Source organism: Tachypleus tridentatus, chromosome 1 (assembly GCF_004210375.1).
Source record: "Tachypleus tridentatus isolate NWPU-2018 chromosome 1, ASM421037v1, whole genome shotgun sequence".
Classification (NCBI taxonomy): domain Eukaryota; kingdom Metazoa; phylum Arthropoda; class Merostomata; order Xiphosura; family Limulidae; genus Tachypleus; species Tachypleus tridentatus.
In genome coordinates this window covers 73,257,978-73,284,395 of record NC_134825.1, presented here as the reverse complement: position 1 = coordinate 73,284,395, position 26,418 = coordinate 73,257,978, and the positions used below count along the sequence as shown (strand labels likewise).

General features: G+C 32.7%; 1 protein-coding gene across 1 annotated transcript; it reads left to right on the top strand.

Moving 5' to 3' along the window:
• Positions 1-20,985: 20,985 nt before the first annotated feature.
• On the top strand, positions 20,986-23,179 carry LOC143252337 (uncharacterized). The gene is made up of 2 exons (XM_076504316.1): positions 20,986-21,143; positions 21,848-23,179. Exons 1-2 carry the CDS (start codon positions 21,069-21,071, stop codon positions 22,670-22,672), a joined length of 900 nt encoding a protein of 299 aa, XP_076360431.1. The 5' UTR covers positions 20,986-21,068; the 3' UTR covers positions 22,673-23,179.
• Positions 23,180-26,418: the final 3,239 nt, after the last annotated feature.

The window sequence follows — 26,418 nt, the reverse complement described above, 5'->3', positions numbered from 1 at the left end:
ATTGTGCTCTTTATTTAAAGTTTCTGTGAAGATGATGTGTATTTTTATGGTAGGAATTTCTCAGACTTATTTTATTGAAAAAAAAAGGAGAACAGTTTTATCTCTTCCAGGAAAGAGAGATTAACGATATACGTAGATAGTAATTGTAAAATAAAATAAAATGTTTGAAGACATATCTCTCGTTAAAATTGGAAAACTTCAAAATAAGCTAATTGCTTGTGAGAAGAGAGCACGTGATCTAGGTAACAACTCCCTGAAATTTCGATTTGTTCTATTTAGTAGCTACATGATTATTATATTTGTAACACTTTTTTCTTCATTTCATTAGAGCTTCTTACAGGGTCAACATATTTTTAATATTACACCATTTATTTTAATAACGCCGGTTTAAGTGTTATTATTAAGTAAGGTAAAAATTTCTAAGGAATTAATTTTTATCTTACAAGAACTAGTCGTACACCTTTCATTGAAATCGTGTCAAAAGAAAAAAAAGTGTCTTTACCATTGGCACATCAATATTATTAACAAAATATTGTAATTTATTACAAATTTCAATAATATCTGATATACAGTTACGAAAAATTAACAGTTAATGGATTTAATAAAGAAGTTTTAGACAAAATTATTAAATTATTCTGTAATAAATACAAAAATGTATTAAATAAATACAAAGAAAGTAAAATCAGAGAAGTTCTGATAAAAATTACGAAAAAATATTTTTAGTTATAAATAAGGTAATTTAAGAACTTTGCACTCTGAGGCGCATATAAAAGCACGACAGTTACTGATGTCATGTTAAATAGTGCCACTACCATATTGGAGGCAAGAATGCTAACTTCAAGAGGTAAGTTTTATCTTACTTACCACCAGATGTCAGTATCTTATTTTCATTTTTTATTTTATTTTATTTATTTATTTTTCATCTTTTAGTGTTTATCTTTTTCTTATTATTATTTGAACTTTGGAGAGCAGTCACCTTCCCACAATTGTCTGCAATCAGTGAAGGATGATACAGATGTGGGACGCTCTCCTAATTTCTAAATTTCTAATCTTCTTATGTGAGACTAGCGAATTAGAGGTTAAGACTGATAGACGGTGTATCTCCACCTTTATGTGGCTCCTCCTTAGCAGTCACCTCCAAAACCTAAGATACATTTTATAAACACACGTTGTACCTTGTACCATAGGATCCTTTTAAAAATATGCAGCGTATTTTTTTAATTTTTATGTGTTTTGTTTATGGCTTAAAATTATGGTTATAATAGACATACACATATATGTTGTGTAAGTTTGTGATTAATATTAAAAACAAACAAAAATATAATACATACTTTTGTAATATACTGTGTACATTTGCGACTTATGGGTTTCGTCATCAATTCATCTAAAGTGAGTTAAAACTGGTAATACTTTTACCATCTGAAGATAGCTAAATTAAAAAAAAAACGTACAAATTAAACTCTGTCAACAGCTAATGCATAAATTGTATAAAACAAATTATGGATTTGAAAACTGGCTTAAAACCTCGTGTCTAAATACCCACATTTTAATCATTATTTATATTTATATTTTTCTTCTTCACAGTATGAATGAGGAAATTGTCGTGATTAGACACAATAAAATCAGAACCAAACATTTAATATAATATGTCTTACTTAGCATCACGTTACCCTGATATCCACAACCAAATAGCTATTATAACATGTTTTATTTAGCATCACATTAGCCTGATATCCAGAACCAAATAGCTATTATAATATGTCTTACTTAGCATCACATTAACCTAATGTCCAATAATATAAATTTGTTTACTGATAATCATGTTAAGCAACTTTTCAGCCTGAGTGTTAGTTTATTTCAAACGAATCGTGTGCTCTTTCATAAGAATAGATTATCTCTCCAACTGTTGAATTATTAACACCTTTACCAATCAATCCTGCATATTTAACAAGTGTTTATCAGTCGGGGGGTGACTTACAATAACGAACAAGATGTTTATCTTCTTTTTTTTTACTCTGAGTTGGTAAAAAACACACATACATATATAGATGTGTTGCAAAATTTTCATAAAAAGTCAAGAAAGCATTGCATTGTAAGTAACAGAAGATAGTGAATTGTATTTAGATAAGTTATTAAAACGGGTGCACTAATATTAAAGCAAAGGTATTATATTATGATTCTACAGGTTATAAGAAAACGATGAATTCAGTGTCTCTTCCAAATTTGAACATACAAACTTTATTCTATAATATATATTAAATCTCGAACTTATCCTTACCTACGCAATTTACCTTTTTTTTTATTTTAGAAGTTTGTGTTTTTTTAATATCTACAGGATGGACAAAAAAAGTGCCTTTCTCTTAAAAGTTAAGTTGTTTATCTTTTATTAGATAACAAAAGAATATGTAAAACCATGTCTTCAGGATGCACTCGACTATATCTGTTCGAATATGATCTCAAATCCTAATTTCAACATTGGTTTTTCCGTAAATATCTAAATTTTTCATGATTTTAGTTGCATATTCTTATAAAAAAGTGTTGTGTACGTGCTGTAGTTTCTTACATCTTCTTATTACAATTAGCCTAGAAAATGATCAAACAAGTTTCTTTGTAACCATGGAGTCGTTAAAAGATGCCTTAGAAATAAGATAATCGATGTTATAGAATAGCCAGTTCAATTACTTGATATCAATTCTTTGAAATATATGGGCTGAGTTAAACCAATTAACGAAAGGTCTCAACCCAAACACGGAAAATGAACTGTTTGAAATACTTAAAGAAGGATGGCAGCCAATCACTCAGGAATATCTGTTCAAACTAATTGAAAGCATGCCACGTCAATATGAAGCAGTGCTGAAATCCAAGGTAATTCCTAGTAAATATTAACTTGTGAAACTGGTTTGTGTTGTTTTGAGTTTCGTTATTACGTTCGATTATTGCAGGTAAACTTGTTTGCCAGCTGCTGTAATGACCAAAACACCCTTGAATTTCTACAGGATCAAATCTTTGCTAATTAATGTGCAACACTAAGATAGGTCTTTATGAAATTTTGTTGGGTGTCTGATTTTATGAAACAAACGTTTTAAACTCTGTCGCCTCGTTCAAGATAACTTGCATTTTGGACATATATTTTATGAAACAACACAAAGACTGATCATAGTTCTTTTCTGAAAAGTTAAACAGTCTGAAACCCTCACGCATCTAATATCTGTTAAGTAATGGAGCGCTCAGCATCCAATAATTAAACATAGCACTAACTTCTGATCACTGAATATCCATTAAACAACGTTAGCTTTAAACGCTCCGTATGCACTAGATAAACATAACAGTAATATCTGAACAATTTAAAGTTTATTAAACACCAGTATTTTCTGAATCTCAATATTTATTCAATAAGCATGAATACTTTGAATAATCACGGAACAACAGTAACTTCAAAACAGTCATTATTCATTAAATAGACATAATTAGTAACAACTGGACACCTAGTAAAACTCCTGTACCGGAACCTACCATTGAGCGAGCACCACCGATACTCAATCCAATAATTTTTTTTCATTGAATACTACTCTGAGTTGTAAAATTATTGATTGAATTAAAAATTTCATCAGCTGTTGTTGTTGTTGTTGGAAGTGATTTACAAAACAATAAATCTTAACGAATTGCGTCTTTATAATCACTAGCTGGGGCACCCAGCTTTATTTTCTTTGCTACTAAGCTGCATATCACTTAAACGTTTATAATTAGACATGTTATTTTCACTAACTTCAGTTTCATTAGAACTAGGCTACATTTATGCATCACTTGATATTTTGTTCTGTGATGCATGTTTCTTCAGCCATCTATCCATATTGAAAAGGGTTTTTTCTTAAAAATGAACAACTTAAAAAAATTCAGTCGGTACAAACTAAGCTACAAACAATTTTCTCTCTTCTCAAAACAAACTGACGCTTCTTGCACCGGCCACTACAAGACTCAGATCTCGTGCGCCTGTCAGTTTTCATTAACAGAGTAAGCAAATTTAACACATTTGGAATAAAATTCCTCAAACTTTGGTGTCAAAGAACCAGTTAACTTGAATGAACAAATGGTCCTTTTATGTAAGACAAAAGCTTTTCTTTGATCTTACCTTCAGACAGGAGAAGATCAGCTTGGGCTCACTAAGGAGACGTGTCCAGCTAATATGTGGTTTAAAATTTACGACATTTCACAAAAACCTCAAGGTTATCAACATTGTAATACTTAATCTTAGGCTCCCTAAATTATACTATGTAAGAACACTTTAATTTATGAAGGACTGAAGGTGTAAAACCAACCGTCAACTTGTGAATTCTATAGTTTCGTAACCTTAAGTACAAACTTCCACTTTTCCTTCCTGTTATATTAACTTAGTTTACTGAGAAATACGATTTAGATGAAATGAACATTAATGTATTTGAAAATATTAATTTTATTAGAATATATTTATAATAACTTATTTAATTATTTTTTAATATACAACAAGGGCTTGGAGAAAGTTTAAAAACGCGGTTGGTAGTTAAAGGGTTAAAATTAAATTAAATTATTTTTTTTTCTTTTCTGCACACCAGCACTTTTTCATGGACTGGTACAGGGCCGCGAACCACATTTTGGGAAACGCTGCTCTAAAACCTCAAGATATTCACACCATTTTACTTTGCGGGTGGTTATAAGAGTGGATGATGAGCGATAGAGTGCTGCTGACTGGTTGGCTTCTGTCTGGTCTATCGGTTAAATTTAGAGACAGTGGCAGTTAGCCTTAATAGCTTTGTCATAAAAATGAAAAGAAAGGAAAAATATTCAAGGCATGATCCATACATACAGTAATCTTGTGGCTTTCTGCACAACAAAATCAGCTAGCTTTGTATTAATAAAGTATTATTAAACTAAATAAATTAGTAGAATTCAGGCATCTAATTCGTTACACTGAAAATAAATTCAAGTTGTTAATAAAATTGAAAAAATAGCAATGATTTATATATTATCAATCGATAGTGATTTTTTACTTTATCGCCATCTGTCGCAACAGAGACGTTAAAAGAGAATAAAAGGCGAAAAGTCTAAAAGTACGTAGTTTATAAAAAAGACGTAAGGGATACCAATCTCAAAATTGAACGCAATAGATTTAATTTCTCAGGGAAAAAACTGAAAATTGTTAGATAAATGAAATGATTAAGAAAAATACAAAAAGAAAACTGGACGTTTTCGGTAGATTTATGTGTTTAAATATAGTAACTATAAAATATTTACTCTAAAATCATTTTTAATGAATAGGGGATGAAATAAAAAAGGAACGACTGAGCATGAATATTGATAAAAAGAACAGCAGAAAATTGTGGTTTCTATAGAAAAATAAAAGACTAAAGAAAACAAGTAGTAAAAGAAAGGCGAGAGAGCGAAATAACAGATAAAAACAAATTAAATGTAACGAAAAAGGAAAAAATCTAATTAAATAAAATAAATGCTGAATAATATAATAGTAGAAACGAATTAAATGTGGGAAAAATACAAAACAAAAATGCAGTTTAAAATACGATATTATGCATGAGAAGTGAGCTACGAACAACAGACGATTATTGCCTTCTGTCTAGTCTTACACTGCTAAATTAGGGACGGCTAGCACAACTAGCCCTCGAGTAGCTTTGTGCGAAATTCCAAAACAAACAAACAAACAAACAAAAACCTTCTGTTAATTCGTCTCGTAATGTAGTGCCATCTAGTACGATTTAGAGGAAATTGTAGATTATTACTTTGTGGAAATCGGTGTGGCACGATGTGGGACAACAATAAGTATACAGATTTACAGCTCTAAAATCTGGGATTTGATTCTCAGCGGCGTACACAGTAAATAGCTCAATGTGGCTTTACTATAAAATAAACAAACAGTGAAGGAAATCGATATTTTTATCCCACAAATATGACATTTCTTGATCGTTCGTTAATAAAGCTCATAACAACGCAATGGGTTTCTTTTGTTTGTTTTTTGCGTTTTCGCGCAAAGCTACACGAGGGCTATCTGTACTAGCCGTCCCTAATTTAGCAGTGCAAGACTAGAGGAAAGGCAGCTAGACATCACCACCCACCGCCAACTCTTGGGCTACTCTTTTACCAACGAATAGTCGAATTGATCGTCACATTATAACATCCCCACGGCTAAAAGGGCAAGCATGTTTGGTGCGACGGGGGTTCGAACACGCGATCATCAGATAACAAGTCGAAAACCTTAACCCACCAGGCCATGCCGGGCCTAACTACGCAATAGGTTATTTAGTGGCACAAGTCTCCGAAGCTGTTGTTGGGTGGTAAGGCATGTTTCAGAGCGTCGTGAAAACAATCCAGTAAAATATTATATCACGGCATGTGAATTATTACATAGAATTATTTAATCACTCAACTTTATGGATAAATTGATATTATTTGTTGAATTTCATGCAAAGCTACTTAAAGTCTACCGTTCCTGATTTTAAAGGGTGAAAGTAGACGGAAGACAGTTAGCCAACACCACCTACTTCAAACTCATGAGATACTCTAATATAATTAGGACATTTGAACGTCACTGTGATAACGCATCCACAGTTCCAAAGTGGGAAGCAAAAGGTTTGTGTTTGTTTTTTTCTCTTTGCAGTGACGAAGAACTGGTGATGGTATCTCGGATCCACCAAGGACTGTGTTATAAACATGTTATCACGTTGTTCTTTAGAGTGACTTGGCAGTAAATTTGAAGGTTCATAGAGCTAGAAACCAGATTTCGATATTCTTGATGGACATAGTTACAGATAGTCCTTCGTGTTGTTTTGTGCTCAATAACAAAAAACTTTTATTTTCAATTTTAGACGGAGTTGAAAACGTAGGAAGATCCATTAGCAAACAGAAACGTGGTTTTAACTGAAGAAATGTAGTGTTTTTTTTTTTAATTTAGTTAAACTCAAAGCAACACATTGTATTTTATGTGCTTTGCCCACCATGGGTATCGAAACATGGTTTATAGCATTGTAAGTCCCGTAGACATTCCGCTGTGCTACTAGGGGGCACTACAAAGAGAGGTCCAGTTTCAACATCTTGAGAAAGTTTTTCAAGTTGTCTTTTAATTTGACCCTTTATGATTTCATCTACCTGTAAACCCTCTCGGTTTTTATAATTTAGATCAGCCTAATAGTCATAAGTCCTGGACATCTGTCCATTTATTCATCTGGATGTATTTTGTACACAGTGAATGAAATAAACGGTCACATTCCGAACCCTATGGTTCAGGCATAGCCGTCTGTAATTTGGAACCGTGAACTAGAATAAAGGCAGATAAGTTATAGGGCTCCTCAGTAGGTCAGCGCTAAGTCTGAGGGCTCATATAACTGAATCCAGGTTTCGATACTCGTGATGGCCACAGTACAGATAGTCCACTGCGTGGCTTTGTGCTTCACAACAAACAAACAAACTAGTCAGTAGAACTTTCTGTCTACTGTTGGCTTTGTGCTTCCAACAAACAAACAAGCCAGTCGGTAGAACTTTCTGTCTACTGTTGGCTTTGTGCTTCACAACAAACAAACAAACCAGTCGGTAGAACTTTCTGTCTACCGTTGGCTTTGTGCTTCACAACAAACAAACAAACCAGTCGGTAGAACTTTCTGTCTACTGTTGGCTTTGTGCTTCACAACAAACAAACTAGTCAGTAGAACTTTCTGTCTACTGTGGCTACACGTAACAGAATGATATAATTAACTGTCATTCTTAAAACGTACCCAAAGATGAAAATTCAAAGCCTTTTTGAAAGCTGTAGTTCTAGAGCCCAAGAACTTCCTATCTCCAGTTTGATACGCTAGCCTTAAAAGCATACATTACCAGGCTAGAAAAACAACTGCAGTGTAGTGGTTAACAAATGACAACTTTAACATTTTCTATAACTCAACAATTTTAGTTTTCGTAGCTTGGTGGTTGGTGTTTTTTATTCAATGGGCTTTTATTTAAGTACGGTTAGGTACCACAAAACTTCTTTTTATTTATTCGAATTTGACGAATACTCATATACGTCCTTCGAAATACTTTTAGCTTCTGTTTTTCAGTTCATTTTATTTTATATTTCTATATACATTTTGTTATTTGTGACAAAGCTACTATCTACCGCCGACCCTAATTTTAAACTACTGACCAAAAGAAGACAGCTAGTCAGCAACACCATAACATCCACTATCTATGCTGAGGAATTGACTATCACTCTTAAAAGTCATATCTATTTTCAAAAATTAATTATGATTTATAGATGGCAATACCAAAAAGTACAGATGCCAGATTGAAATAAATACAGAAAACCATACAAAAATCCCTACATAAGTAGCCAGTAAATGCCGAGTCAATCGTACGAGCATACGGTTATTAGCCACTACAAGACTGTATAGCTATATTCAGTTTAATTACTTTTATCCAAACCTAGATTCATGCAACTGACAGGAATTCAACATTAAGTTGTAAATAAAAGTTTTTTTCTTAGAAAGATTCGACTATTTAGGTAACGATTTTTGTGTATGCGTGTGTGTGTGTGTGTGTTTGGTTTGTTTGGTTTTTGTATTTATCCCTACCTTATTTTGATACGTTTTGGCATTGTTATTAGTTGTTCTTATACAACGACCATTGGTGACTTTTTGTTGCATAAATATAATATTTTTTAATCAATTTCATTAAAGGATGTTGGTAACCGAACATTTATTTTATTTTTATAATTCAATGGTAATTATATATCGTTAATATCATATCAGTTTCTCCAATTTTGTATCATATTAGGACCAGTAACTTTTCCAGTATCATACAATTATATCAGAGCACTGAACTTGATGTTTAAAGAATACATACAGAAACACACGCCTTCCAACTTCATCCAAACTCACTGCATGTGCGTACAACCGACTTCACTACATGCTTGGGTTACGCCATTTAACAGGGAGAGCATCACACACATCAATGACCGTGTAGTATGTTAGTATGCGTACAAACACAGCTGCCAGGCTCAGCTTTCACTGAAAACTTCAAGCAAAGTTGAGCGCTATATAACGCATTATTTTAACAATTAATAACTCGGTATTTTAAAACTCAAACATCATATATGCACATGTATCAGTTGCATCAGTACTTGATCTCCATGATACCGTGTATGTTAACTTAGATTATTCTTTATTTATTTATTTCTACTGAAATTGTTTACAAAAATATTGTGTTTGTGCAATAACAAGTCACCAACAGTCGTTGTATAAGAACAACTAGTGCTGTCATCAAGCAATCAGAAATAAAACTGTTATTTATGAAACATTGAAATAGCATATGCTAATAAACTGGACTCACTACTAAGTAGTAGTTTTCATTTATATTATTTCCCACCAAAACTACGTGTGATAGAAGAACAGAACAATATTATTTTTACAAAAGGTGTGAAACACTCTATACTTGCAATTAGGTGTTCCAATAAGATTGTAATTTAATGTTAACAGTTATTTGTAAGCGTCAAAGAGTAATAGATTCAAATCGGCAGCGATTTATTTTAGGCCCATCCCTATATACTAAACACTGCTGTCTATATTAGTTAGCTCGTAGTTGATAAGTTATAGTTTACAACAAAATCTATCATACAATAACTCTCTGTATGTGTTCAGTTGTAATATTTTCTTATAATTATACTAGGAAATGTTATGAGTTTGAAACAAAATATAATTCAGATTCTTTTCAGTTTCTTGAGATGTTTGACAAATCAGGTTGTCTTTAAGAGACATGCATTTTATCTTGTAGGATAGTAGAATATGTTAAGACTTAAAAACACTAAATATAATTTAAATATCATTTCTGTGGTTATATATTGAAAAGTTATGCGCATCTAACATGTCTAATTATGTATGTCTAACACGTATAGTTATTTATATCTGCTATGAAAAGTTATGTACATCTAACATGTCCATTATGTATACCTATCGTTTCTAGTTTCATTTACCTAATATATTAAAAGAACGTGTAGATATAACATGTACAGGTATATAGATTAACATATGATGTATTGATGTTGAAAGTCCGGTTGAATAAGTCTAAACCATCTGCTCCTACTTGACTAATTAATGTTTTTAGTAATTGTAGAACGTTTAGTTATATAAGCTTATCATGTTTAATTATCTGCATTTGTGACGGTTAGTTATGCATATACCTATATAGTATGTACAGTTATATATTTACAGTTATTTAGCAACATTGATTAATACCTAATTATAAAAGTGTTTAAAGTACTTTGAGATATATATCTACCAAATATAGATATAAAATATCAAGTCAGACCATAGCTTGTACTTAGAACTAGATCATATTATAGATCTGATATACATAAAATTACAGAATCTTAATACTCTGGCTCAGCATGGCCAGGAGGTTAGGGCACTCAACTCGTAATATCAGGGTCGGGGTTCGAATCCCCGTCACACCAAACACACTTGCCTTTACAACCGTGAGGGCGTTATAAAGCGACGGTCAATTCCACTATCCGTTGGTAAAAGAGTAGCCCAACAATTGGCGGTGGGTGGTGATGACTAGCTGCCTTCCCTCTAGTTTCATACTGCTAAATTAGGGACGGCTAGCGCAAATTGTGTTTGTGTAACTTTGCGTGAAATTCACAAACAAACAACAATTTCTAAACATTTTAAATCTTGTACTACAAATATTTTCGTAACCCTGCATCATCACTAACGTCAAAATCGTAAAAGTTCATAGAGAGTATTCACGAATCTTATCACGGTTCATTAATTAAACCCAGTCGTGTCTTAAATTTGGCTGTTGATAGCTTGGAATCAAAAAGTAAAGTACTTTTAGTGAAGTTTTTCACTTTAAAAACTGTGAGAATGAGTTTCAGCATTATTAAATTTTTTCTAAATGATATATCCCTTAAACGTTGCATTTTACAAACAAATTCAAGTAATTAAACCGTGTATCATCATAAAGACTTGGACCTCTTAGAGCGACCAACCATCTCAGTATCAATAGATCCTTTATTCACTGCTCAAGTGTGTTATATGTGAATAAGTACTGTTTAGAAAACCCTATCTCAAGCATGGTACGATAATTCAGTTGTCTAACCTTCAGGAGGTAATTCAGGTACAATTATAAATACTGCACCCGTTGTATAGACTAATTAAGCCTATAAGCTTTGAAGCCCACTTTGTATAGTATCTTAACAAAGTTGAAAAGAGTCTTTCATAAGAAAACCATTAATATATTACTCGCGTGAACTGAACATTCGTAAATCTTAAGAACATAAGAGAAGGAATTGTTTGTTTTAATTCTTAATAAGTTGAGTTTCGCTTTTACAGGTGAACAACTTTTTAGGTAACAGCCGAAGGAGTTCTAGTGGTTAGCGTATCGGCCTGTGGAGCTATGGTTTCGTGGTTAGCCTCTGGTTTGTTAGCAAAAACAAAACAAAAACAAACAATGAAAGTAAAATTATTTTTAGTGTTTCTTGTCTGAAAACTTTGCTGTACCTAAGTTATAATCAACTGAAATGGACGAGGTCTCCTGTCTAATCTTTAATAAATAAAGAAGGTATTTTCAATTCAACCATGTTTTGCTGGATTTAATCCAGTAATATTTCACCCAAAATGGCAAATTAAATTCACCATTTTTTATTTGACAAGAATAAAATATTTTTAACATGTTGATTTCTGAAAGGATAACTTATTGCAAGTCTTACTTTATTAGAAATGGAAGGATTTTTTATAAATTGACACTAAATATGAAAAGCGATCGCTGAGACAGAAGTAAGTCTTCAGACTTACAACGCTAAAGTCAGGTATTCGATTCCCCTCGGTGGACACAATAGATAGCCCGATGTGACTTTACTATAAGAAAAATACAAGTAAATATGAAAATATCATTTAAGCGTTTTTACATAAAGTAAAAACCTAGGTGATAACCTTGACAATCAAGAAAATATGTCATTCTGGACACGTAATTGTTATATGCAATGTAACGGTATATTTCAACAACATTTTAGTTAAGACAAAACTTGATTCTTGGTTCATTAAAGAGATCAGGTTAACTTGACCAAGATTAGTTGACAAGCTATTTTCTTCTTGTCTAATCAAAACTAAATAAATAATTTAACTATATTTGACAGAATATAACAAGGTATTTTATTTGGGTTCGACATAAAATAATACAGGGTGTTCGGAAAGTCACTGTGCAGTTTTGAAAGCAGCGATAACCGCACTCATTCAGTCTATTTCAAGCCAGCAACTGATAGCGGTGTTTAGAAACAAAATAAGAAGGGTACAGGCCTGTATTGATGCCAACAGGGGCCACTTTCAACATAAATGTTTATAATTATCATTCATATTTACCTCCTGTATTCTATATTGAAACATGTCTGTTAATAAATATATAAGTGCGCAGTGACTTTTCGAACACCCTGTAGAACGTTTTAACTATGTCTGACAGAAAATAACAAAATATTTTAATTATTTTTGACTAATGTTGTTTGTTTGTTTTTGAATTTCGCGCGAAGCTACTCGAGGGTTATCTGCGCTAACCGTCCTTAATTTAGCACTGTAAGACTAGAGGGAAGGCAGCTAGTCATCACAACCCACCGCCAACTCTTGGACTACTCTTTTACCAACGAATAGTGGGATTGACCGTCACATTATAACGCCCCCATGGCTGAAAGGGCGAGCGTGCTTGGTGCGACTGGGATTCGAACTCGCAACCCTCGGAGTACGAGTCGAATACTTTAACCCACCGGGCCTACAAATGTTGTTAAGATATTTTAAATCAAGTACTCTTATTAAATTTTAACTGTAACTGCTCAACTTAGATACCCCTGACCTCTGTAAGAGGCTATTAGTAAATACAAAGTTCCTAAAAGAGGTACAGTGTGTAATTTTCTATTGAAAATTAAAATTAAAATTAAATTAAAAATAAATTCAACGTTGTTGATAAAATTTTAAAGACAAAAAGACAGAGAAGCTGACAGTGTTAAACCGATAGTGAAGTGTAAAAATTTGAGGCAAATAAGTATGTTAGCTATGCACTAACTTATAGAACAGGAAAATATTTTTTTGGATCAGATGTCTATAACGATGGTGAAATTGACATATGTGTGAGAAAGATAACCTATGATACTTACTTAGAAAAACCAGTTTGAAATAGTGTTAGGTTTTTAATTTAGTGTTAGTTATTTTCGATGTTCTGTTAATTTTCTAAAACGTAGTTTATTTAGTTATACCTCTTGTATCCAGCCCAGTGTTTGGTTTTCTTGAAATCAAGCACAAAGCTACACAATGTGCTCTGCCCACCATGGGTATCAAATTCTGGTTTCTAGTGTTGTAAGTCCGCAGACGTACAACGGTGCCACTGGGGAGCTCAGTCTTTGGTATCTTACATTGGAAAAAGAATTACATCCAGATTAGTGAATATTAGCTTGTGGCAGAAGCCAAATAAGACTGGTACCATCGTAGTGGCAAGTAACTGTTACTGACTGGCTCGAACACAATGGGATACTAGTTACATTCTTTTTCTTAACAACATATTAAACACATAGTCTTTATTTACAGTGAAACATGTTGATATTTTGCAATTAAAATCACTGCTTCCATGTAATTGTTTCATTTTTGCTAAAATTGCGTTTTAAGTAGTTTGTTTGATATGTTTTCAATAAAGACATTTAATTAGTTTAGATTTAACAAAACATAATAGATATGTGGTACTTCTCACCTAAATCCATAATAACGTTGTCTATATAGAAAAATACATACTAAGTGAAAACTTATGATTACTTTTTGACCCACAGCAGATGTCATTAGGATTGGTTCCCACTAAAAATTCCATTTATCAAGGGGTAAGCCCTGTATTTGAGTGTATTGAACTAATCAATAAAGCCATGTATTGTTGCTGATTTAATCATACACTCGTAATTATAAAATTTAACTTTGGTTTACACTCGACGGTGCCCCCTAGTGGCACAGCGGTATGTCTGCGGATTTACAACGTTTAAAACCGGTGGCGCTATCCGTGGCTGGCAAAGCGCAGATAGCTTATTGTGTAAATGTGTACGTAACTACAAACAAATACTCTTAGCGACTCCGTGATGTGATATATTGTTAGGTTAAATTTCTAAAAGTTTGATCCCCTTAACTTAATCAAAACATTGTTATTTCATAGTTACAGTGAGTTGACACAGAGTTAACTATATGCTTATATATACGTGTACTCATGAACGTTTATATATATATATATATATAAGGAGAGATAGCTACATGTGCAGCCTCAATATGCAGTAAAATTATAGTATCTTTATTCTATACAATTATTTTATGTGCTGTTGGTTTCTTGTTGTGATGTGTTTCTGCACAATAGTGTAAAATAATTTTTCAACCAATAAGACAAGTAATACTGGTATATACATCTTTATGTTTCCTTAACCTTTGTGCACACAGGTCGTTTATGAAGCTTTTCCCATTAAAATATTTATTTCTTTGAAACAACAGGTGTGAGTGATGGATGTTCAACGAACAATAATAAACATAAAATGAGAGAGCGTAATGCGCAACGGCTCTGAACTGTGCGATTCTGAAAAACTATGGAAAACTAGACAAACTTTTGTGTAATTTTGATCAAAACTCTATTGAAAACAAAGCAAACTTTTATGTACTTCTTGTAAAATCTCTATAGAGAACAAAACAAAGTTTTATGTACTTCTAATAAAAACTCTATAGAGAACAAAACAAAGTTTTATGTACTTCTAATAAAAACTCTATAGAGAACAAAACAAAGTTTTATGTACTTCTTGTAAAAACTCTGTAAGAAACAAAACAAACTTTATGACAAATGTTTACAACATGCAATTTTTTGCATGTTCTAAACATTTGTAAAAAAAGTTTATTCTACTATTTACGTTAAAGAATGTTTTAAATAGTCCTTATAGAAAACTATATACTTAATCAACATGTCTTTCAAACAGTCTATCACCTGTCAACTAAATTTATTATTATTACAGTTACCTAAAAACTGTTGAAATATGTCTTCCTAAGCTATAAGATAGTTTGTTTTGTTTTCATCTGGACGACCTTTTAATGAATGTATATTTCAAAGACGAGTGAAGTGTTTTCCCGTGGATTAGCAGTAAGTTTACGGATTTACAACTCTAGAATCCGGGATTCCATTCTCCGCAGTGGACACATCAGGTAGTCCACTCAGACTTTTTTATTAAAAAATTGATGTTTCTAACATTCACTGAGCTTAATCTGAGTATAATTTAAATTTAAAAACAAAATTAATATTCATATCACGAAAGTGTTTTTATTTCATTTGCATTCGTATGATCACAATTAGGCTTTTAACATTTATCAACAGGGTTTTGGGTTTTGTTTTGCACCTAAAAAACTAGTCATTTACACACTGTAAAAGGAAGTTCTGTGTCGTAAAATAAAGCAAAGTTTAAAAGATATGAATTCCCCATAGTTTTGACGGTGTGTGTGTGTATTTATATATACATACGATACGCATGTTTTAAACGCTTATTTCGACTGATAGTGAACACATCAAATAACCACATACGTAATAACATACGTCATTATTTACATTTTAGAAGTAAAATAAATACCCATATTTAGCTTTTTTGTGGGTTTAGTAAGATTGATATTAAAGTACGTAATTATATATGTGTTTTGTTGAAATGTGTTGTGATGATAATACAATTATAAATTACTAGTTTCTTACTCTCAAAGAAACTGCATCTCATAAACATAACCTACAAACCCCTCGTCTCATAAAAGGACCAAAAACTCAAATCTAACACTGGCCAATGATAGGATAGAAACAAGAATTTAGATTACAATATCTATGTTTTTAAAGTAACCATATTAAAATTAAAGTTACTACACGGTGTTCTACATCTGTATATTGTTTGTTTTAGTCGTATAATGATAATTACCATCCTTAACGTCCAGAAGTCTGCAGTTCCTTATTTTTTAACACAAACATGTTTCCAAATAGTTCTATAAAATTAGGCTTCTCGCTATGAAACGAATGACTGGTAAAGTAGAAATTATAGTTTCAACTCCAAAGGGATAAAGAAGTTGATTTTGCTTATTTGTTTGACGTTAAACACAAAGCTATACAATGTGCTATCTGTGCTGTGCCAATCATGGGTATTGAGACCCGGCGCTTAATGTTATAAGCTATGAGACTTTGCGTTGAGACACTGGAAAACTAGAAAGTCGCTAATTAGACAGAACTCCTTTTTATGGAACCTTTAACGTATATATATATATGTATATATATATATCTTTTGTATTACGTCTAATTGTATTACGTGAATTTTTTTTGTGTGTGTTTGATGAGTTTTGCGCAAACCACAAGATGGCTATCTACGCTCTTCGTTCCTAATTTATAAGTGATAGATTAGACGGAAAGAACTTTGCCAACCCCACCCACTGCCAACACTTGGGTTATTCTAATATATTGTCGGACTTGAAAATTACATTATATCGTCCCGGACACTGGAAGGGTGAGCATATTTGGTGGTAAAATTCGAATCCACCAGGCGTAGATTGTGAGTAGAGAGGCCTAACGCATATGCTATGTAAGGTCATATGTTGTTAACTATCGAAGGTTTGAAATAATGGCAGTTGTATTAAAACTGTCCTCTGGAAAATAAATCCAACGTCCTCACATTTCTTGTTGTGTACATTAGTATACAATGGCAATAATGCTGTTGCGTTTACTGCATATTTCGTTAACCTCACACACAGACACGAGCGTATCCGTAATATGTAAGGCTCGGACTGTGACCCAAAGATTCATGATCCACTGCGGAAAAAATGCGCAGAGCAGTACAGAGCAAACGGTGCACGAAAACGTGATAATGGAATTCCACTATTCGATGAGACAATGGTAGCCCAGTTGTTGATATTTAAACAAAAACCTGTTTAAATAGCTTTCATGTAGTTCTGTATTAGTAGGGATAAACAACGTATACATTTACATATAGTGGCCCTACATGGCCAGATGGTTAGGACAATGTGAGGGTCGCGGCTTCAACTCCCCATTTCCCCAAACATGCTCTCCCTTTCATCTGTGGGGGCGTGTTTTAATCCCACTGTTCGTTGATAAAAGAGTAGCCCAAGAATTGATGGTGTGCCTTCCACTGCTAAATTAGGGATGGCTAGAGCAAATAACCCTCATATAGCTTGGCGCGAAATTAAAAAAAACAAACAAACTGTACGTAAAGAGCCGAAAGATTACAGTAACATCCATTGTTCTAGTTCACGCTATGTAACACAAGAGGAAGCATATTCACATGTCTTTTGAAATGCAGTATATTCAACGTTGTGAGTACATCAGCAGAAAGTGAGCTTCGAAATGAAATTCAACGTACAACTTGTTTTAAACTAAATAAAAACGTTTTTGTTAGCTGTATCTCGTATTTGCTCACATTCTAATGTTTTTGAAGGAAACACATTGTTTCAGAGAATTTTCACTGAACTGATATTAACAGTTGATGTTCTCTTTCAGTCAGTTTTATTTTTACTTTCCATTTTTTTCTGAAGAATAAATCAAAATATTTATGAGCGCAAAAAAAACTGAAAAACTGATTTATAAAGAGCGCTGCCACAACAAACTGAGGCCTGACATGGCCAGGTGGGTTAAGGCGTTCGACTCGTAATCTGAGGGTTGCGGGTTCAAATCCCCGCCACACCAAAGATGCTCGCCCTTTCAGCCATGGGGGCGTTATTATGTTACGGTCAACCCCACTATTCGTTGGTAAAAAAGTAGCCTAAGAGTTGGAGATGGATGGTGATGACTGGTTGCCTTCCTCTAGTCTTACACTGTTAAATTAGGGATGGCTAGCGCAGATAGCCCTCGTGCAGCTTTGCGCGAAATTTAAAACAAACAAGCCAAACCTAATACTCTATTACTTAAATTTTGTTTTAGAATGTTTAACATTAATCACAACGAGCAAAAGTATCATAAGTTATAATTTGAAATGGTCTGTGCCTAAGTAATTTCAAATATGATTTTTGTGATGCGCGATTATACATCTCGAATACACATCAAGTGATATGAGAAACAGAGAAGGTTTGAAAAACACTTTGTCATATTCACGCTTTTGAAGAGTATTGTATTTAAAAATCGTGTTAATATCTGTTTTTATGGTGGTTCAAGTCCTAAAGGTATCCGATATCTAGTCACGCCATTATTTCATGTAGCAATAGTTGTTGTTTTTACCATAGTTCTCATAAAAATGATTTCTTAAATGCCTTTTAAAATTTCTAAGAGCCGGCATGGTCACGTGGGTTAAGACGTTTGACTCGTAATCGGAGGGTCGTGGGTTCGCCCTTTCAGCCGTGGGGCGTTATAATTTGCGTTCAATCTCACTATTCGTTGGTAAAGGAGTAGCCTAAGAGTTGGCGGTGGGTGCTGATGACTGGTTGCCTTTTTCTAGTCTTACACTGCTAAATTACGGACGACTAACGCAGGTGGCCCTCATATAGCTTTGCGCAAAATTCGGCAACCGAAACCAAACCAACAAATACTTTCAAATATTTCTTTAACCACATAAGTATTATTCTTTCAATTCGCAGCTGAACTTCGAAATGTTTTGCACTCTGATAAAAAAAGGCATTATTGAATGCAGAGGTTAGATAATTTTAAAATATTTATCATTTGTCCTCATAAAATTAAATTAATTACCTGCTTCATTGTGATTAATTTAGAAAACTGCTTTTGAACACCGAATTTCTATATATAAATTCTCCTACGATAATTTTTAAAGGTACGGAAAATAAATACAAATTCAGTTCATTATAAGTAAAGTTTTTAAAAGTACCGCCAAAGAGTTGCCTGGTAATAAGTTACTAGTCATTTCAAGCATCAAAATTCTTTTAGTTGTAATGTATTTTTGTTCGATTCTTTGTTTAATTGTAGAGCAACTTAAAACAAACAATATACTTAAGTTACATTATTTTTAATGTTATTTATTACATCAATTTATACCCTAGCTCAATTACTTTAATAAAAATTGTAAAATTAAAGGTAATGTGTAGAATCAACATTCATATATACTTTAGTCACGTGATAGGTCGGTAAGGTAAAGTTACTTTCATTGGACCAATTAGGTTTACAAGGAAACCACGCTTCAGAACAGTCGGCATTCGAAATGAGTATCTTCCAACCCAACTACATGAAATGAAATTATTTTATTTTATAGAACTGGTTCTAAATTAACAAATAATAGATCAAACAATTGCATAGAGAAAGTGAAATCGTATCACATTTATTTCACTGTTCACATGTATACCCTTCTACTGCTTCTTCTGTGGGAGTATAAGGTTTTGATTATGTATTTGGAACGTATACAAAATGCACTTATTATGTAAATAAGGATGTTTCACGTCAGCGTGTCCTTAGAAAGTTGATAATTGGTATAGTAACAACACGATAAAAGCGGGCGGGCGCCCTCTACAAAGCTCCACCATCAACAGTTCCATTCTGTAACCCTACATTAGATTTATTACATGTTAAGAATGACTTATTGAACAGTGTATTCGAAGCACAGAAACGCATATGTAAAAAAACTCGCACAATGATAACTTAAATTTATATCCTAGTAATATAATGTTATCAATTTCAAAGGATATTGCTGAAATAAAATAACGAACACTTAGTAAAAAATCGCTACCTTCGATTAAATAAATAGAGCACAGATACTGAAGAAGTAAAAATAAAATAAGACCAGTTTGAAGGTGCATACTTTTATTTTTTAAGTGACCATCGTCGAAGTTATATTAGACACAGTTAACCCTACTACTTATAATGTGTGAGCTAAAGAAGGCTTATACTTTGCATTTCTAACTCGTATATAATTCTTCATATTATATATACTTTAAACTCTACATTTCTAAGACGTGTAGAAGTTTTTATATTACACATTCGTATTCCCTGCATTTCTAAATAGCGTACAAGTCTATATATTATACGTACTTTTACCTTACATTTCTAACTCGTGTAGAAGTCTTTATATCATATATACTTCATCAAGAAATTTTTGTTTTCGCAGCTTTCCAGGGGTCTTCTGAATTACAGATACATATAGAGATATGACATAAATCCTCTTATATAAACGCTTAAAATTACGTCAAGTAATTAAACTGGTGTGATATTACCTGTAAATGAAAATATAATCTGCTATCTTCTAAAAGAAAGATAAACTGATATTATCTCCGAAAAGAAATATAATCTGATATTGCAAACAAGAAAGCTACTGTTTTAAACAACAGTACCAAATAATTGTAGAAATAGAATCGTCTTTGTGTGAAAGGATCTAAAATATTTTGGGAAATCCGAACACTGTTCACTTTTTTCTCGTTTAATAAGCCAAATATCTGATTAGTGAATTAATATAAATAAATATGTTTAGGAAATCTCATTTCTACTTTCATGGGAAAAGGTTTTTTAAAAGAAGACAACGTTCGACTTTGTATTTTTAATGCTAATTAAGAACATACTATAGCAACAAAAATAAACAAAGATTAATTAATTAAATCTATGTATATAATGTTTAACCCATTAAGACTAAAATTCCTATCAAATTATGCTCTCTTTCTAAAATATTCCTCTTACCCCTTATTCTCTCATTTCTCAATTAATTTCAATCATAAATATGTAGTAAACGTTTCTGTCCTTCACCGATAGTAAAGATTTACTAAAAACCTTGATAACTTCCCTTTCCTAGGTGATGATGCTAATTTTCAAGGTAAAACTGCAGACTTGTGTATTGGAAAGTACATCTTACCCACCTGAGGAACCATCTTACCTTTTCCCTGTTGTACGTTTGGTTGTCAGTATGAAAGTGGGAGGGTGACCTTGAGCATACTAAAATTTGAAATCATTGTTGAAAACTGCTGTCAATAAAAAATAAAGTGGGTTAAATCATGACTGTGACGTAAAAGAAATCAGAGTAACCAATGGTTCTTCACATGAAAAGAATGTCTGATTTGCATGGCGAAGACCTATAAAAGAAGAATAATATTTAGTCAATCATGGTTTTTACCAACAGCAGAGAAGAAACTCCTTCATCTACTGTGACCAGTATCTTTACCAATATGTTTCAGTTGGTGAGTTTACTACCTATTGTCACCATATTCGAAGAACACAATAAGTTCTAGAAGTGTTGTTTCTTTCTATTATTTTGGTAACTTTTTTTTTCAAAATTAGTATTAGAGCATTAATAAAATATTATATTGGCACAAAAAAGAGTTATATGTTTTAATGCATGAATATAAAGGATGTAAATGTATAACAACATTATTAGAAATAGATGGAGACTGTAGATTAACATCTCAAGTTACAGTATTGTTTATGTACCGTTCACTTACTGTGGATTCCGTATTATGCATCATGATACGTAATTTTTTGTCTGTTATGAAACGTAGCTTAAAAAGTAACACAAACAACTGGGTGAAAATGCTTATTTTCTGTGTAGAATATATAGGAAACTATAGTAATTGTTTGTAGAATTATTTGTAATATTGACGTTTTTTGCTATTAGAAACCCCGTAATTAGTAAATTACAGACATAGTGATTTAATACATAGATAGTTTAGAAGCATGAGATTATAAAAACAAACAAGTTCTTATGGATGCTCACCATTATCTAACATTCTATCGTACTCTTGATTTACTAAATAAAAACCATTAATTTTTAACTTTAGAATTATTGGTTTCACCAGAAACGGTACTGTGTCATCAATGAAGTTTTATAATTCCTGCGTTATTCCACGTTTTCGAAGTTAATGTTTTCGTTATTCTTTACAAATAGATACTTTTAGCCTGTGCTTGTGTGTTGACCACAGCCCAGAGGCTTCCTTATGGCTTTTCTCCACGACAACAGGACAAGTCGGAACCATTTCAAGGAACACTACAACAACAACTACATCAGTTCAAAGATGGTTCTAATGATCTCCAGCAGCAGCTGAAAATTCACCAGCTCCAGCTTCGAGAACACGAGCTGGAGATACAACGCCACCTTCAGCAAGAACAACAAGCATTACGTGGAAACTTCCAACCACTGACCCATCAACAGTACAGCCCAGTTGCTTATCCTACTTTCCCGATTCAAAGACTAGAACAACAAGACTATCGACAACAGCAACAACAACAACAGTCTTCGAGGCCTGCCACGCCAACAAACTACCATCTTCCTGCACCCGTACATCGTGTAAATATTGGCGCCACTCTCCAGGGAGACTACGAGTTTACCTACGACACGGGCAAAGGACCACTCGGCCAAAGTTTCCGTAGCGAAACCCGTCTTTCCAATGGAACAGTAAAGGGTTCTTACGGCTATATAGATAGCGAAGGTCGTCAGAGAATTGTAAAGTATATTGCCGGTAGAGGAGGGTTTGTTGCCGAGGGTGATGTTGGTCCAAACCACGAACCAGTAGGAACTATTCCAAACCATGCTCCACTGCCCACTCCACAACAGCGACAAGAACAGGATGTATCCCCTCAAAATTCGTACACATCCCAGTATATTTCAGCACAGCAGCCTTCTATCCCCTACGGATACCCAGAGAAACGAAACCCAGCTGTTTTCGACAATTCTCTTTTAGCTTATGATATCGGAATTGAAAGTCAGAACTAAAAAACCACATTGTATTTTATCCCGTTTAATACTTATGTTCAACTTGAAATTCTCAAGAAAGTATAAAAACTAATACGTTTTTATCTAAATGAATATCATAGTCAAAACCTTCATATATTTTATAGCGGTTTTGATCTACAAATGTATCCCTAAATGTATGTGTTGTCAACAGAAGCTTACTTTAACAGATTTTGTAAATATATCGGTTTTCGGGGTCTTATTCTACGATATAAATGGATTATTTTTATTTTCTATACATTTTCTAGAATCACTTCTTTAAATAAAACTAATATTTATTCAAGTAATTCAGAATCCTCAAAACCTATTACAATTACAACAGATTGATAAGATGTTTTTCTTATCCAAAATTTTATGACAAGTATTTTAACTTTCCTTTTCAATCCTTTCCAGATAATTTCATTAACAGTATAAAAATATTAATGAACTTATTACAAAATGTGGATTTTCTGTATTAACCAATTTGTGAAATAAAGAACACTGAAGGTATACAGCGCTTGGTTATTTATGAACCACTACATAAGTAAAATGCTATTTCACTCCACTGCTGCTAAAATCTACATTACGTTTACAACAACACTTAAAAGAGACTTAAAGAAGCATTATAAAGAATAATATTTAAAAAAAAACGCAAGTGGAAATCAATAAGGAACTCATAATTAGTGATGACGAGAAACCCCACTTGTAGAGAAAAATATAGAGAAAAAAATTTTGTGAACCTAACGATGACCGAAGAAGGTCGAAACATTGTTCGCTCCTCTGGATAAAACATTTTCTCAACCCAAACCAGCCGTTTTTACACACATATATAATAAGAAATTCATGCAAATAAATTAAACTTCCTTTAGTATTTAGAACATTTCTAAAGAAATTAAATTTGTTCTGAATTTTTTAAACTTTATGAGTAACAAACAATAAGATTAATTATGAGGTTACTGACGGTATAGTTTTAGATATAGCTTATTTAAAAGGTTTTGGTTTGGTTTTGTTGAATTTTGCGCAAAACTACAGGAGGGCTATCTGCGCTAACCGTACCTAAATTAACAGTATAAGAATAGACGGAATGCAACTAGTCATCACCACCCACCACCAACTCTTGGTCTCCTCTTTTACCAAGGAATAGTGACCGTCACATTATTACGCCCCGAAGACTGAAAGGACGAGCATGTTTTGGTGAGGATTCGAATCCCCGACCCTCAGATTACGAGTCGAGTGCCTTAACCACCTGACTATGTCGGGCTCTATTTAAAAGGAAAACTTTAGTTGGAAACTGTTGAACTGCCAAAAAATTGTATTTATGTATTTATAAAACGGCTGTGATTTCGAGAAGTCCTTGTAAGTCACGATTTATACAAGTCAAAATCACACAGATTGCTCTTACCTATAATAGCTAGGTTATTTACACGTATGTAAACAGCTATAGTAAGGTATCGCATGCTTTCCACGAAATGAACTTACCACATATTTGAAAAAGCACTGGTAACATGAATGAAACTTTAGATAACAACACCGTTAAGGAATAGGTCTTACTATTAAATATATCTTGAAAGGAATAGGTCTTACTATTAAATATATCTTGAAAGGAATAGGTCTTACTATTAAATATATCTTGAAAGGAATAGGTCTTACTATTAAATATATCTTGAAAGGAATAGGTCTTACTATTAAATATATCTTGAAAGGAATAGGTCTTACTATTAAATATATCTTGAAAGGAATAGGTCTTACTATTAAATATATCTTGAAAGGAATAGGTCTTACTATTAAATATATCTTGAAAGGAATAGGTCTTACTATTAAATATATCTTGAAAGGAATAGGTCTTACTATTAAATATATCTTGAAAGGAATAGGTCTTACTATTAAATATATCTTGAAAGGAATAGGTCTTACTATTAAATATATCTTGAAAGGAATAGGTCTTGAAAGGAATAGGTCTTACTATTAAATATATCTTGAAAGGAATAGGTCTTACTATTAAATATATCTTGAAAGGAATAGGTCTTACTATTAAATATATCTTGAAAGGAATAGGTCTTACTATTAAATATATCTTGAAAGGAATAGGTCTTACTATTAAATATATCTTGAAAGGAATAGGTCTTACTATTAAATATATCTTGAAAGGAATAGGTCTTACTATTAAATATATCTTGAAAGGAATAGGTCTTACTATTAAATATATCTTGAAAGGAATAGGTCTTACTATTAAATATATCTTGAAAGGAATAGGTCTTACTATTAAATATACTTGAAAGGAATATTAAATATATCTTGAAAGGAATAGGTCTTACTATTAAATATATCTTGAAAGGAATAGGTCTTACTATTAAATATATCTTGAAAGGAATAGGTCTTACTATTAAATATATCTCAAACTTCAGTAGTTCACTGTGTTTCTCATTTTCATCATACACTTTTATTAACAATATATTTCATCCGACTATTTTTATAACATTTATAGGTGTTTATATTTGTTATCTTGTGTTTTACGATCATGTCATACATTTATTCGTCATAATCGACTACAAGTCTGTCATCGGATGTAACTGTTAATAAAATGTTCTGTTCTCATCTTTTTTCTGAGAAATGCATGAAAATATAACTATTATTTCATTAAACATTGCAGATTATAAAGTCATTCTGTTCTTTCTTTATTTCAGATAAATGTAAGAATCTCTACTGCGACCGCGTTTGTGTGTGTGTGTCTCTCTCAGAAAACTAACCGCGTGCTTATCTCAAAAACTAACATATCTCCTCATACAAGAAATGAAACGTGATTCAGAATTTTTAACACGTGCTTATCTCAAAAACTAACATACCGATGTACATGAAACTTTTACACACGATTGGAAGTCAGTATGGAAAAGTCTTCCCCAAATTTGGTCTGGATCCAAATTCTGAATCACGTTGAAGCATTTCTTGTCATGAGGAGATAGGGAAGTTCACTAACTAGTAGGTCGGTTAGTTTTCTGAATTTGCATTAAGTGCATACCGTCTAGTTTGTTTACCACAGCTACATTTTTGTTTTATAAAAGATAATAAAACAATAAAACCAAACCATTTATAATGGTAGCAATCACTGTTAAGTCTTTGTTACAAATATAGTTTGCACAGTTTTATTTAGAATATAAAAAGACAGTACGTGTCTCCCAAATAATTTATTTTTATTTTCCAAACATTCTATGTGAAGAAACGGCGTTACAATTGAATTTTTCGTGACTTGTTATTAAGTAAGTTTGGTTTGTTTTAAATTTCACTTAAAGCTACACGAGAGCTATCTGCGTTAGCTGCTTGTAATTCAGAGACAAGGCAGCCAGTCATCACCAACCCCTGCCAACTCTTCAACTACTCTTTTATCAACTAATAATGGGAATGATCGCCACACTTTAACGCCCCCAAGACTAGAAGGGTACGCATTTTTTGGTGTTACGGGGATTCCAATCCGCGACCCTCAGATTGCAAGCCTACGGACTTACAACGCTGAACTCACAGTGGATACAGTAGAGTGCCCAAGGTGGGTTTGTTTTAAACGAAATAAATAAACAAACCTATTTTAATATCCTTCTTTCTCAACTTACTTAAAATATTTTAATTCTGCAGCTTGGAATAACATTCTTAACTTATTTAAATTTAGATTATGTAACATTTCCTATATTTTAGTGTAACATTCTTTCACAGTTTATTAAAATTTAAGTTTCTCGCATAGTTTAATAGCCTCGCTTTTT